The sequence below is a fragment of the Amia ocellicauda genome, chromosome 6, assembly GCF_036373705.1.
Source record: "Amia ocellicauda isolate fAmiCal2 chromosome 6, fAmiCal2.hap1, whole genome shotgun sequence".
Classification (NCBI taxonomy): Eukaryota; Metazoa; Chordata; class Actinopteri; order Amiiformes; family Amiidae; genus Amia; species Amia ocellicauda.
In genome coordinates this window covers 10,396,443-10,412,551 of record NC_089855.1, presented here as the reverse complement: position 1 = coordinate 10,412,551, position 16,109 = coordinate 10,396,443, and the positions used below count along the sequence as shown (strand labels likewise).

The window sequence follows — 16,109 nt, the reverse complement described above, 5'->3', positions numbered from 1 at the left end:
GTTTCTATACTCTGAAATAACAGTCTAGATGTTAAATCCAATTTCAATTAATATTACAGTCAATACGATATTCCACCCTCTGAAAACTTCTTCCAAGAATCCTATAATCTATTCACTAATCTGATTATAGTATACAAATAATAATACATCTGACTGATTGTAAAGAGAACTGTGTGTCTGTCAGGGAACCAGCTGAGTATGAGCGAGTTCATGACACACTATTCTATACAAATATTTCAGAGTGTAATTTTCACGTCACCAAGTCCGTTTAGTATTAATCTTTTTCCATAATACAAACTTCTCTCCTTATTCTTTCCATATACGCTAAGCAGAAACTAGAAATGTATGTCATATTTCTCGACATAAAGTGAATAGTTACTAAAATTGGGTTTTGATAGGTTCGAAGGTCAACAATCATATGTGAGTGGGAGTCTAAGCAAGCAGACTCCTGTATATCTGTATTCATCTGTCTGAGAGTTCATCACCGAATTCATGAGGGGAACAATTTATTCATCACATTGTCCGCAATGACAAGCAATTCCACAAATTTACTCTGGGCATTTTAGTTTTTATTTGTATATTGTTTCAACTGTAGAACACATCTGCATTATTTGACAAGCAACTCAGATTTCTGGGACAAAACGTTCCCTGTATTCTTTCTTGATCAGCAAACCCTCTCTTACATGAACACAGATTCAAAGATATTTATATACTTTTTGTTGTATAAAGTTATTCCTTAGGCTAAGCTAAATGCTTTGACTGTTCCTCTTGCACAAAACACATACATGCCATTGACTTACAGATTAGCTTGGTGTGATTAATACATTTTCCCTGTTAGGCTTTACAAATAACAGATGGTAATAAAGGTATTTGTCTCACTGAGGTACCTGAAAATGAAAGCAGAAGGGTTCCCCCCCACTCCTCCATTTCTGAGGAGGATAAGGGCTGAGGAGACAGTGGGCATCATTCCTGTACTGCGTCGACGGCCCCTGTTTGACACCTGCAGCACCTGCCGAATCTGAATACATTGGGAGGAATAGAGAAATTTCCATCCCATGAATATGCAGATAGTTGTTGATGCCAAAGTGAATTAGTGAACAGGAGTCTCACACTTAAACCTGTCGCACATGCCCGAGCATTGTAACCCGCCTGGCTCTAGAAATAGAAATTCAATTCAATCATCGTTCTCTGAGAAAATAACAAAGTCCAAATTCTGCTTCTGAAATATGACTGTAGCCTGATTGTGCAGTACCACCTTTTCTTTTCCTTTGTATATTCATTCACGTATAATATAATTTGATTTAAATCCCTTGATCGTGTTGACTTTTGTTCTTTCATCCATTAAATCATCAGCTTTCTTTATTTCCATACTGTTGGAGTCTGTGGTGATATTCATTCTTTGAGAAGCAGTCCTCCTGTATCAGTCCCCATACCTTTCACAATGCGTACGAATAGTTAGAATTAGTGAATCAGACCAAACTGCCATATTAGCAGTGCACAATTGTCACAATCTGTTAAGTCAAATTTCAAAGCAAAAGCCAAATTGGTGACAGATTTTGCACATTGGCTTTGCTATCACTCCCAGGAGTGGCCAATTTGCAATGGTAACTAAAAGGACTGGCACAAAGCTTTCTGCAAATATGTATGTATGTAGATCAATTTAAAACAATTGTTGAAATTATTTAATTAAATTTAATACAATACGATTGTACATTTATATTAGGATAAAGAGTTGGAGAAAATCTTAAAATAGTAAGTGTTATTGACTACAGAAGGTCACACTTAAGCAGGTTTCCCCTTCTGAATTACAAACTGATAAATGCAACTTGGCTGGGCAAGAGGCTCATTTACTGCAAAGTGTTTTAGAGCTGGGTTATAAATCACAAAAATGCATTCACTACAATCAGTTCATATTTAATGACGTTGTAAGTATACATCAGCATATATTAATTGCAATAAGTGGAATACTCACCCTTGGCCCTCTATCTAAATGTAAATACATCAATTTTAGTAGGAGGTTGTTGGTTTTTTGTTGCCTTGTCTTTTTCCTCCTAAAAAATAATTATGTCTTAGGTAATGCTCTGGTTCTGTTCACTCTCTTGTTTTGTTTTATCACAAAAGGTCACAATTACAGATTAATCCACACAGGCACTGAGCTACCTAATTGGCATGGTATTAAGATTAGGGTTCCTATGGCTCATAATGTAAAAGGTCAAATAATAGTCAATTTAAAATTCTTATTCATGTTTTAATGCGTGTCTATGTGTGAAAAAGCAGTGTAAGCACTGTGTTGAAATTCAACTGAACTGACTGAATGAAAAAGTTACCCACAAACTGTGCAGGGGCAACTGAACGACTGCCAGAAAGAATCAGGTTTTATATGTTCAGTTTCACTTCATATCTGTTTCATTATTGATATCCTGTGTATTCTGTGTACAGTCAGCATGCTTCGCTCATTCTGACGTCAGTTTAGTTGTGCAGATTTTGTCTTTCAAAGTCGTTTATTAAAGGTAGTTAAACTGGAACAGCTGAAGGATGAGATCATTCTGAAAAGGTGAAAAAGAAAATTACACAGATAAAAAAATAAATAGAGGCTGTACTCCATTCAAGGACTCACTAGCGTACATAATAGATCCGTGTTTACTGTTATGGTAACTTTCTTAGCCTGTCTAAGCCTTAACTGCCTTAACGATTTTTGATTTATTTCGTGTGATATTTATTAGAGAGAGATTATCATTAATACTCCAGTTGAATACTTCTTGAGGTCAGTATGATCAAACATAGTGCTATGGTGCCATAAATGAATCAACAGGAATCATATTTTAGGAGAGAACATGGTAGAGGATGGATCTATGAATCTGAACAACTGTAAAGATAAAAAAAAGAAGCAATTAATGTTTGCAGCCTTTTAACATACAAAGAGAGCCTAGGGCTTTCAACACAATGCATATTCATGGGAATTTCTACTTTTTGTTGTTGGGAGTAGCATGAGAGTATACGTTTGAAATGGAAATCCGGAGTATTTCATATGCACTCTGTTAATTGAAGCACTTGATTTTATGTTTGTTTGTTTTGTGTTGAATTTAGAATATATATATTTGTTCCCATGTTTTATTTGTAAGAACTATATTATTACTTTATAGAACAAATAGTCTTTACTTACTTATCGAGTAGCTAACACTACTGCCCCCAATTGTATTAATAATTTTTTTTATATGATAAAAAGTATTCTACAGGATGTAATGAAAACAAAATTAAACAGATTGCATTCATATACAGACTGGTGACAAATTAAAGGAAAAAACAACATTAAGTGTTGGGCCACCACGAGCCACCAGAACAGCTTCAATGCTCTTGGCACAGATTGTACGAGTCTCTGGACTCTACTGGAGGGATGAATACCATTCTTCCAAAAGATATTCCCTCATTTGGTGTTTTGATGATGGTGGTGGAGAGCGCTGTCTAACACGTCGGTCCAAAATCTCCCATAGGTGTTCAATTGGGTTGAGATCTGGTGACTGTGAAGGCCATAGCATGTGATTCACATTATTTTCATACTCATCATACCATTCAGTGACCCTCGTGCCCTGTTGATGGGGGCATTGTCATCCTGGAAGAGACCACTCCCATCAGGATAGAAATGTGTCACCATAGGATAAAGGTGATCACTCAGAATAACTGTTTAATGATTTGCAGTGACCCTTCCCTCTAAGGGGACAAGTGGACCCAAACCATGCCAGGAAAATGCCCCCCACAGCTTAACAGAGCCGCCGGACCCCCTCACTGTAGGGGTCAAGCAGTCAGGCCTGTACCGTTCTCTTGGTGTCCCACACATGCACTTGCCCACTTTTTGAGAATATGGTGAAGGATAACTCGTGACCATATCACTTTTCTCCACATCTCTGTAGACCAGTGCCTATGGTTTGTGTACCACTGAACTCTCACATGTGCATTTGTCTTTGTAATGAGGGGGTTATGCACTGCAGCCCTACTATAATATCCCTCTGTGTGTCGTTCTCGATGGACTTTTCTTGCTGACAGTCTAATCATGTCCTGCATTGACATTCTCAGTCACCTGGGAAAGAGTCTGTTTTTCCTTACATATCGCAGTAATGCACGAGCATCATGGTCATTGAATGTGTGCTTTCGACCACAATGTCCAACCCTGTTTACTGATGTCTTTCCCATAGATCTAAATGCAGATGTAGCTTTAGTCACTGTTCCTATTGAAACACGAGCCAGTTGAGCATCTTTGTGACTGAAGCTTCTGCCATTCGTGCACCAATAATGACCCCTCTTTCAAAGTCACTTAGATCCTTTCCTCTTGCCATCTTGATGTAAAATTGAGGTCAGCTGGGCCTGCTCAGCATTTTCATACATGCCACAGAGCATGATAGGATGTTAATTGCTTAATTGTATCATGCAGTACACCTGTTTGGAGGCATCTGTATTCGTTATGTTCCTCCACTCATTTATTCAGGTTTTTCCTTTAATTTGTCACCCATCTGTACTCATACATACATACATACATACATATACTGCATCTAACCACACTTATTACTGAATTCTGAATTAATCAACCCACTTAACATGATTGTATGACATATGTCTTTTAGCCAGTTATTATTATTTTTTGGTTTATTGGAATAATTTCATGGAGATTGTTTAAAGGTTTGTAGGACATTTAAATTAATGATTCATACATCTTTTCCAGTTTTTTTTCATACATCCCTTGCCAGTTCTCAGACAGAAACGTTGGGGGATATCCGTAAACCAGTTAATGAAGAGATTTATTTACTGTGACTGTCAGTAATTTTAGAAATATTATTGGTGCTCAGCTTTTTACATGTTTAAATTTAGTTGAAATTTTTTCATAGATTTATTTGGTGTCTTGTGCATCACTCCTCATAGCATAGTACATTTATTTCTTCTATAGCCCATTTTACTTCCTGTATCATGCAGAGTATTAACTCATTTGGTGAGACACAGTCTCATTCCCACACCATCTTTCATTATCATAATAGTTATGGTCAATTACATATTACTTGATAACCTTCCTGTAGAATGTGCAAGGCCATGCAGGCGTAGTTCTTTGGTCTGTTTTCTTGTCATAGGCCTTCTCCTCATTCATAAATTCTTAATTGCTTTTTTCATAACATTATGGCAGCGAAGGTCAATACATAGATTTTGCAAGTCTCCAAATGGGAAAATCAGTAATTAGAACAGAGTTTTCCACGGCTACTCAGGGGACAAAAAACCTATAAGATTGTATACTCATAAATCTTTATAAAAATAAGTCCATAGCAGTGCTAAGCTATAAAGAGATAGTAAACCTAACCTTAGGCTATTAACTATTCCATCTACCTGCCCAAGCTGAATTAGCAGTTACATATAAAGTAGTTAGTTATAAACAACTGAAATCCAGTTAAATAATATAGTATAAATTATTGGTATATTTTTTATTTTTTTTAACTGTATGTCACTTGCAGACCACCTTCAGTCAAACATTAATAACCGTGTTGATATTGAACATGCAAGTCTCAAACATATGCTGAAACACATTGAAGGATTTGTACAATAAGCCACCCAGATGAGATACAATTGATTTCAGAATTACTGCACTGCACTAATTCCAGACCACTGTTTTCCATCAAGATAGAAAATATATCAATCAATTTTCAAAGCCACAGTAAAGTTGTTTACTTTATGAGCTATTGAGCTATCCACCTTGCATACCAACAGTTTGCTCCCTAAACAATAGTCACTGGATACATTCACAAGGCTATAGAAATAAAATAAGTAAATACATTAGCATCGTGTTGTAGAGTTTCCACGACTCTGGTGTTTAAGAGTGGGACACATCGTTTATTGAATCTTATACATTTAATGTAATGTGAAAGAGTAAATGAGTGAATCTAACAAAACTACTGCAATGCTGAAGTTGTGGCACTTTCAAATATAAGAACACCAAGACAATATAAATATGCTCATTTGTTTTTATACCTAGAGGCTAAATAATTCCGTTGGCTAATTGGTCAACCAAGCCACATTTCTCTTGTCTACCGATAAATACTTTGAGGGAGCACCCTCCCAGTGACTTCAACAGACGAAGTGCACAGCGGACACACTAAGCTGTTTGAATTAATTAAAGGATGCCACAGGGAATTAAACCTCTCTCCCCCACGCTCCATTTGTGTATTACTAACCTCTCTGAGTGATGCACCTTCCAGATAAATTCAACACATTGTGAGAGTGGCCAGCCATTTTAATGTATTAACCAAGTCAAGCTGGAAAATGTATCTACCTTTAGCATTAAACACATCTATAGCTATTTCTGAGAGAGAGATGTTACCTGCTTGGGATGGGACTGTCATTCATCACTGAAAACATATATATGGCTTGCCTATCCCTGTTAAGTTGAAAACAGCACAGAAATCTGTTTTTTTTTCCTGTGGTGAATTACATTAACTAAGGAATAGCCAGAGCTACAAGTAAGGGAGGAATAACTGCCATATGAAGGGATTAATACTAATATTGAAGGTTTAAAATAGGTGGATTTTTACACACAGCATTTGCAGATATATTGATGATAATTCCTGGATCCAGCAATACATTTGGGATATCTGTGTGAATCTCTGGTACATTGTTGACTGACTGGAAATAGAGGGGCTGGTATTTTGGCTATGCATGTCCTTAAATCACATGACCCCAGCTGATGACCGTGTCTGTAAGAACCTGTGCTCTCAAACATTTCTGTCACCGAAATAAAACTTGGTATTTACTTCACAGTCCAGTCTGGATTTGTCATTTGGTTAAAGCTTGCCTGCAGCCATAGCAAACACAGCTGCAGCAGAGAAGGGATGTTTACGAGAATAGAACAGCCAGTGATTGTCATTGGTGTGCTGTGTCTTACATGTTTAAATCTTTATCAAAGGCATTTCTGATGATTTAACGAAGAATATTGCCTTATAATTCAATTGGAAATACCGGCAACCCATTCTCTGAAAATGATTTGTAAACATATCGGGTTTGTATTAGATCATTTGGTAATATGACAGCTCTGTTGCAGCACTCCTTTGACAATATGATTGAAGTGACCTTGTAAGTGGCAGCAAAACTGTAATACAGTAAGGAACTCTTTGAAACAGTACAATACAATTACTTAGTGTTGATTATTTTCATGCTTTTCCTTCTCCTTAGTATACTATCACAGTTTGCAAAACACTACCTATATGATAGGCAACATATAGATTATTTAAAACATGATTTATCTGTTGTTTTTTGCACATTCCTTGCTGACAGCACAAACAAGCATACCTGGTTGTTTTTAAGGGGCGTGGGGGTGAGGGGAGAGACTGGTCACGTGACAGCTTTAAAATCCTTTAAAGAAAGGAGCCCCAAAATGCCTTTTTTGACCCATATTATCTAGTATGTTTCAGTACTTAGAAGTGAAGAGAATAATGAGGCAAATATTATACCAAGGTCACATACTCTTCCATAATCTAAAAATTCAATACCTAATTTAAGGCTAAAGAATGTATTGAATTCTCCCTCATTAGTCATAATCTATTTCACAGTACTTGTAAATAATTGGTCCAAGTGTTGCTCCAGGGCACCTTAATTTTAAAATGCATTAACTTAACAGCATTGACCACGTTGTCAATCCACAGACACTAGATGGCTGATTATGTTCGTTCTCACATTATGCTTCTGTGAATGCCGTGTTACACATGATCTGGTCATTTCTGAAGGGTCACAGTCTGGCAGGCCTTATATATATCTTTAAATGATAAGGACAGATAATAATTCAATTATGTACCCGAGAGCTCAGGTGGAACAAAAAACAGCACACTGTGGCCCTCCATGACCAGAGAGCACACTCCCGCTTCGCTCTGTCGCTTTTAATTCTGAATTCTGCTAATTGTCCATATGTTTAGATGATCTGGAAACTCCTGTTAACTTAATGAGATAATAGTAATTATGCAGGGTGGTGACTGTGGCAACTCAGGATGTTGACAGCTCCCAGATTGTAGAGTTCCTCAACAATGGGGCACGCCAATGGGCTAGGGCTTAGAGAGACAGGGTCATTGCACGTGGGCTTTCCAGTGATGCACAATAGCTTGTCAACAATCTAAAGCATCACATATAATGACTTACTGATTTATTTAAAAAGCTTTGTAGAGATATCTGTTTAGTGTAAACATAAAGCATTGCTTTACCATACTTACCTGGTTAGCCAATTGGACAACTTGACTTGGCAATGACCTTGGCCCGCTTCACAGTCTCCTAGGAGGGATAACCATATAAGTGACTGGACTAAGAATCTGATTCCAGTTTCCCAGCTGGCGTTCGATTGGTGATTGCATTCCACAGCTGTTGTTTGCAAGTTCTGTAGATCTAATCAACTCATAAGCCACTTTGGCACTTCTGAAAGAACAGACGATAACCGCTTACACTTTGCCTTCGGCCCTCGCGCTCCTTTTCCTTCCGTAAACTCAGCAGTGTCTTTGAATCACGTACTGTCTGCTTCGTTCGATTCCCTCGGCCAGGTAGAGCTCTATATTTGGTGAAAGAATGAAATTCTCCAAGTCACGGACAATCTGTCGACCATCAGACAGGAATACAAGTAGCAAAGCATCTAAGACCCAGCAGCAGCTGCCCCACTCTGGGAGTTCGGTGAGAACAGCTGGCTGCAGCAGCAACAGACTGCACTGCAGAACCAAGAAGCCAAGGGCCGGCCAGATGCTAGGCAGTCGTGGGAGCACCCAGGAACCTATGAGTTATGGTGGCACCAGCAGCAGGGAAGCCTATGTGCACTGGCAATTTCTAGGGAAGCTCAGAAGAGCAGTATTGTCTCTAAATATGTAGGTGATCTGGGGCTCAACCACCCAGGGGATAAAAATGCTGGATGCTCATGGGTCATGACAGATTTATTAACGCAATAAAATTACATTGCTCAATTACTTAATAAAGGAAAACTAATACACATTTTAAAAAGGAAAATAAGATACTACAGTACCACATCAGGAGGCAACTATATGCAAAGTCAGGTCAGCAGGTGGCTGAGGGAAGTGAGGAAAGTATAGAGGGAAGTGATCAGATGTTTGGTGATTATAGTGTGCTGCCCGGAACTGTGACAGGTAGGGGTCATTGATCTGCTGAAAATGATGTATGCCACAATGAGAGCTGTAAATCCCTGAAGACTCGTTAGACCTATAGACAGAGGTACCTAATTTCCTCATGCTTACAATTAAGGTTCAACCTGGCAACCACTTGGGGCCATCTTATAGAGGACAGAAACATGGAACCAGAGCCACATCCATCTGGCTGCCCATAGCAGTCTGCCAAACCGAGCCTGTGCCACAACAACAGAGGGGACCAGAAGAGACCAAAGCCCTGCATCAACCATCTGCACATTGAAAAAGCCACAATCCACGTACAGCAGCTTGAAGGAATCGGTGTAACCACACATATCTTTGAAAGCAAACTGAGGCTCAGATTGGTGCCATGGGTAATGTGCTGAACCATTTCTGCAACTCATTGTCAATTGGCTCTTTGGCCCAGAACCCCCCTTACCTTTCCAACAGCGATCAGAGGCTCATTGGAAACTTCAGCTGGCTGCCCCCCAACAACCTTGGCAGAGGAGAAGTCTATTATATTGCTACCAAGACTGCGCTGTCCTGTGTTTATCCCTGATCATCGAGACTAAAAGGGACTAAGGGGATAGTTGTGTAGCAAATGGTTTGTGTGCCTGGGCTTTGCAAGCCGGCCACAACACTAATTGATCAATCAGACTGTTTGACCTGGTTTTGACCCTAGACTGCTTGACAAGCCCCTCGGGAAAAGACTGTTATGTATTTCGCTCAGTCTGATGTCGGTTGCTAAAGTGTAATGCGATTGGTATTTTATGTTACTGCCTTTGTTTGAATTGTACATGTTTTGGAGGTTCTGAGTCTCAGCGGCTTGCAAGCTTCAGGGACCAATTCCTTTTCAAATTTCCAAGTCCCTCAGCTTCTTAATTCATGATGTTCTTTGCCACCTAATTTGAAAGTGTACTTGACCTACAGATTACTTTCACATTTTGTGATTATAACGTTGCTTCCAGCAAGAATTTGTCCTTAAATTATTATGATTAAAAAATTAAAATGAGGACACATTCGGTCTCAAACATTATTTTCTTGCCAGCTAAACAGAAATGTGATCAAAACCATTTTGAACTAAATCCTCATTTTGAAATTATTAGGAGCAAGGATTTAAAACTAAATGTACTGAAGTTTATTACAATTACTGAAGCGGAAATATTGTATTCCTTGTACTACTGTTTTTCATTCTGTAAATGATCTGAAGAGAGTTCATATTTATTGTCAAGAAGTACAGAGGAAGTAAAACAGTGACCTCTTGACCAATGGAAAATAACAAGGAAATGTTGTTTTGAGTAGTATTTACATATCTATATATAGATGGGTGACAAATTAAAAGAAAAACCTGAATAAATGAGTGGAGGAACATAACGAATGCAGATGCCTCCAAACAGGTGTACTGCATGATATAATTAAGCAATTAACATCCTATCATGCTCTGTGGCATGTATAAAAATGCTGAGCGGGCCCAGTTGACCTCGATTTTGGATCAAGATGACATGAGGAAAGGATCTAAGGGACTTTGAATGAGAGGTCATTATTGGGGCACGAATGGCAGGAGCTTCAGTCACACAGACACTCAACTGGCTAGTGTTGTCAACAAGTGGGCGAGTGCATGTGTGGCGACACCAAGAGATCAGTACAGGCCTGACTGCTGGACCCCTACAGTGAGGGGGTCTGGAGGCTCTGTTATGCTATGGGAGGCAAGAACAGTCCATCCAGAACTACACAGAGAGGGATATTATAGTAGGGCTGCAGTGCATAAACCCCTTATTACAAAGACAAATGCACATGTGAGAGTTCAGTAGTGCAAAAAACATAGGCACTGGTCTACAGAAATGTGGAACAAAGTGATCTGGTCAGATGAGTCATCCTTCACCATATTCTGGACAAGTGGGCGAGTGCATGTGTGGCGACACCAAGAGAACAGTACAGGCCTGACTGCTGGACCCCTACAGTGAGGGGGTCCTGAGGCTCTGTTATGCTGTGGGAGGCATTTTCCTGGCATGGTTTGGGTCCACTTGTCCCCTTAGAGGGAAGGGTCACTGCAAATCATGACAGAGTTATTCTGATTGATCACCTATATCCTATGGTGACACATTTCTATCCTGATGGGAGTGGTCTCTTCCAGGATGACAATGCCCCCATCCACAGGGCACGAGGGTCACTGAATGGTTTGATGAGTATGAAAATTATGTGAATCATATGCTATGGCCTTCGCAGTCACCAGATCTCAACCCAATTGAACAGCTATGCGTGATCTGTACGCGAGACCGACGTGTTAGACAGCGCTCTCCACCACCATCATCAAAACACCAAATGAGGGAATATCTTTTGGAAGAATGGTGTTCATCCCTCCAGTAGAGTCCAGAGACTCGTAGAATCTGTGCTGAGAGCATTGGAGCTGTTCTGGCGGCTCGTGGTGCCCAACACCTTCCTGAGACACTTTATGTTGGTTTTTCCATTAATTTGTCACCTGTCTCTATCTATCTATCTATCTATCTATCTATCTATCTATCTATCTGTCTATCTATTTCTGAAACATAAACTAAATGGTATGAGATCTCAGTTAGACAGCTATTTGATATAATTTGATATAAGCTATAGCTTGGAATATCAAAATTCTTTTTTGATGCATTATGATAGCTTTGTATCATATAGGCTACATATTGTTCAGTAATGAGTGTTTGCAGACATTGTATTTTTTATTTATTTTGTTTGCAAAACATATACATAATCAACAACAGTTAATTGAATATTTAACAGCAAAATGTAAATGTGTCTTTTTTGAATATTTTCTAATTAAACTGCTTAGGCTGTTTGTTTCAATCAAGTATAGGAACATTTATTTCTTAATAAAAGAAATATTTAACGGATTCTGCTGAGTGGAATGCCTTGGCAACAAGCCTAAAGTTCAACAGCATTTAGACGCATTTTAGTATCTTTGATAGTAGGTAGATGTATTATACATAGAAATATTCAATTCAAATTAGACCTGCATGGTTCCACAAAGAACAATGTAAGTGGAAAAAAATAAATGTGGACCAAAGGAAATCTCTGATCTGTGTAACTTTACAAGAATAGATGAGCAGCTCAGTTTGGTGATGGGTGATTGCTCAAGCCTTGGCATTGGCTCAGTAGAATCTGATTTATGATTATATTTCTGTAATGGTCACCTTTGAAAAATTCATACAGCTTTGGGAATATGAAATGAGAGGATTTACTCTTAATTCTACCTTCATATTTTGGACTGGGGCTGGAATGAAATCTCAAGTTTGACAATTCTCAAATTTCAAACTTATACTCAGTGACTGCTTTTGTTTCTCTTCTACTAATAGGAAACTGCCGTCAGGTTGCCGGTTAAAATTACTGAACGGGGTCAAGGTTTTGATTTGTTTCCAGCCCATGATTACAAATAATAAATACCACATTGAAACACATATATGTGTTAGGAACAGGATAATGTAATTCTTTAGGAAAAGCCTTGAGAAAATAAACAGAAACATCATTACATATCAAACTGCTAAAATGTGTGGAGTGTTACAAATGTCTTGTTTTTATTGTTACAGGAATACCAAATTGACATCTTTTTTGCTCAGACGTGGACCGATAGCCGTCTTAGATTCAACAGTACAATGAAAATATTGACTTTGAACAGCAATATGGTTGGCCTTATTTGGATACCAGACACCATCTTCAGAAATTCCAAAACCGCAGATGCCCATTGGATTACAACACCCAATCAGCTCCTCAGAATATGGAATGATGGAAAAATTTTGTACACATTGAGGTAAAAAAAACTAAATGATATCATGTAGTAAGCATCAGTTTTGTATTAGTGAGGAACTAGATTTCAAATCCAATTACAGTGCTAATGAATTTTTACCTTGAGTACCATAGGGAATTACTAAGCAGAATTATTAAGGTAAATCTTTTGTCATCTTGTATGCAACTTGAACCTTGGGTTAAAATACAACAATTATTTTTGTACTGAATAAAATTAACTGTATTTATTTGAAGCAGTGGGATTTTAGAATCTTGCTTCACCTTTTTATACTTTAAAACAGTGTAAATTGCTATGTATGTAATTGCATTTGGAAATTTCTGAAATATTTATGTTAATTCAGAGGGTCTTAATTTTTGGTGAACTGATTGATCTTTATTTCCCTTAAACTTCATACAGTATATTTGCTGAAAGAGAAACAGTAAAAATACTTGTCAGCATCAGCTGTTTTCAATGTCAGTGGTTTGTTGAAAAAATGTTTGGGAGAAATCTCATTTTATTATTGATTAGGCAATTTACAGGCCCTGATTGTCTGCAGCAAATGCAGTATCACAGTATAGATTAGAAGGGATGGTTATTCTTTAATTGTAGAGGATATGGAAATGAAAGATACTGCAAGAAAGTTTGAAAATACCTGGTCACAGCAAAAATGTTTAATTGAGTTTACCAACCAAAGACAGAAATAAACCCAATGTGGCTGTACAGTCATATGAGGAAAAGGTTATTTAATTTACTGAGCCATTGTGGATATGCATTCATGAGTTAAAATTAATGTGATGGTTATTTCTTGAAGGAAAAAAAAAGTTAATGAACACTTCCTTGCATAGTCCACAGTCCTTCTTGCCAACACCCACAGTATGGTGCAAGAGGAGGACATGAATGGCTTCTGGCTAATTGGGAACATCTCTGAACTGAAACCATACAACACATTTTTCCAAGTGCTTGGAAATTAGTTTTTAAGTGTAAGATAACTTTCTTAATCTGCAAAATAGTCAACTTTACTTGTCATAATAATATTACCTGTATTCCAAAAGTTTCTACTGTAAAAACAATACAAACAAACACATATCTATCTATAAACCTATCTATATGTTCAGAGAAATCCAATTAAAAAAACATTGGACAGTCATAAGGATTGTTTCACAAACCACATTCTACAGCCGTTCGTTAAAGCTTCTGCTTTAGGAAACTTGTTTTAGGACCTGCAAAATATGAATACATATCTATAAATCATAATTATCATGTTGGTGTAATAGAATCCCTTAAGAAAAAGTTTGATTACATTCTTGGATCCAAGACTGGCTAGCAACCAGAGGACAAAATGAGCCAGTTGGCCTCTTTTAATTTGTAAGCTTTTGATTGACTTCATATTCACTTTACTAAACTCTTTATCCAAAAAATGCAATTAAAAGCATTAAAGTCGATGTCCCTCGAGGAATTTACTTATATCTAAATGCCATCACATATCTGTATAATTTAATCTCAGACACCTTGGGTGTAAATTTATGAACTATGTCTCTCTCAGACTCAAAATGTCCCTTAGTGAACTTATTCTCTGGGATGCAATAGCCCCAGCCTGTTAATTCTACCCTTTATTTTTAGTGCTTAGTCTTTGTGACAGCTAAGCTCAATAAGAAGACACAAACACAGATTGAAATTGAGCTGGGGAGTTCCCAGATTTGGATCAATGCGTTAATGTTCTTTTGCTCATTAGCATATGTGGCTGCTTACAAACCACGAAACTGAGGATTCTTTTGGAAGCCGTTCTGTACCCTGGAGTGTCCAATCTTGAGCACCGTTCAGATCTAGCACCCACTCATAATTGGCTCCGTTTATGTAATAAAGACATTTAAGTGCTGCGCTGTGTTCCATTTCTTTTACCTTACGATTATGAACACAATCAGGTACTGTAGCCACATCATAGGCTTTGTTATGACTCATAAGAGACCCACAATACAGATTCTTTACGGCCTATGGTGTTCTTCTGTTATGACACTGCTGAGATAAAAGTAAAACGACCACAATAAAATCTCTATCCACATGCTCTTTGTACACTAACAACTTTTTTCCCTCTCAGAGTGATGGTCTACTTGTAAAACTTTATTAAGCATTAAAGGCCTCTATTGAAGGCTAATTATTTCTATATTATCACAGCACACCACTGTAGCTTCAGGCCTCCTCCTCCTTCAAGTTGGGGAAAAAAAACAAAGCACAATTTGCTTCATGGTTGCTCTCCCTTTGATAGTACCAGCTTCAGAGTTGATTAGATGGTGCAGTCATTTAACTTTCCAAAGCCTTTCAACACTGTAACATCTGGAAGACTACTAACTACTGAGACAAATAAAAAAGACAATTCTTTTTGTTTTTAATTACTGAAGCTTTAAAGATATTTTTCTTCTTGATCTTTAAGGATTTTTTACTTTTTTCCTCAGTCGGTATAGATTTCCTCATGGTACATAAAAAAATTTATCCATTGATATAAAATACATTTGACCAAACAGAAGAAAAATAAAGCAATAGCAAAGGATGAGGGCTGTCTGTTTTTCACTGAGGCTGGGAAGAGTGGACTAGAGCAAGGGATGGCATCAAGGTTCAAGTTTTTGCTCAGTAGTTTCTATAGGGGATAGTTTCTGGTTTAAGTTCAGTTTTAACACTGACGTAAGGATTGATGTAGAATCATGATTGGTGAAGCTCATCAAAGCCCTCATATGAATTGAACCCTCAGTATAAGTGTATGGTGGTATTGATTGTGTTCATTGTGATGGTTATTACTAGGTTTCAGGTTGAGGCTCAGATAAGGGTCAGAGTAGAGGGATAGGGATAGGACTTTTACCATATTATGATTACACATTTGCAAGTTTTCTTATTCTCTGTAAGTTAATCTATCTTTAACCTGAACATCAGTTTATCCTAATTCTGACTCTAATCTAAACTCAAATATAACACCAATCTAAGACTAAATCCAACCCCTGTTCAGGTCCACAGATATCAGAATGTGCTGAAGGCCAGTGATATGGTTTGGGAAGAAGTGAGCTGAAAGCTCATTTATTTCTACAAGTGAGGTATTGGGCGTTCTTCCTGGCAGTGACTTATGTGCTGTTCTGCGGTTGCAAAGCTGATACTTTTCACATCCCACAGTGAAATATTCCCTTTTCAAATGTATTAAGACAAGAAACCTAAGGGTG

The 16,109-nt window shown here is 37.9% G+C and overlaps 1 protein-coding gene across 1 annotated transcript in view; it reads left to right on the top strand.

The window, feature by feature from the left end:
* Nucleotides 1-16,109, top strand: part of gabrg3 (gamma-aminobutyric acid type A receptor subunit gamma3) — a 129,204-nt gene that overhangs the window by 73,716 nt on the left and 39,379 nt on the right. Inside the window, exon 4 of the mRNA XM_066706091.1 lies at nucleotides 12,710-12,930. Within this exon, the coding sequence (XP_066562188.1) occupies nucleotides 12,710-12,930 (221 nt within the window). The remainder of the gene's footprint in view (nucleotides 1-12,709; nucleotides 12,931-16,109) is intronic.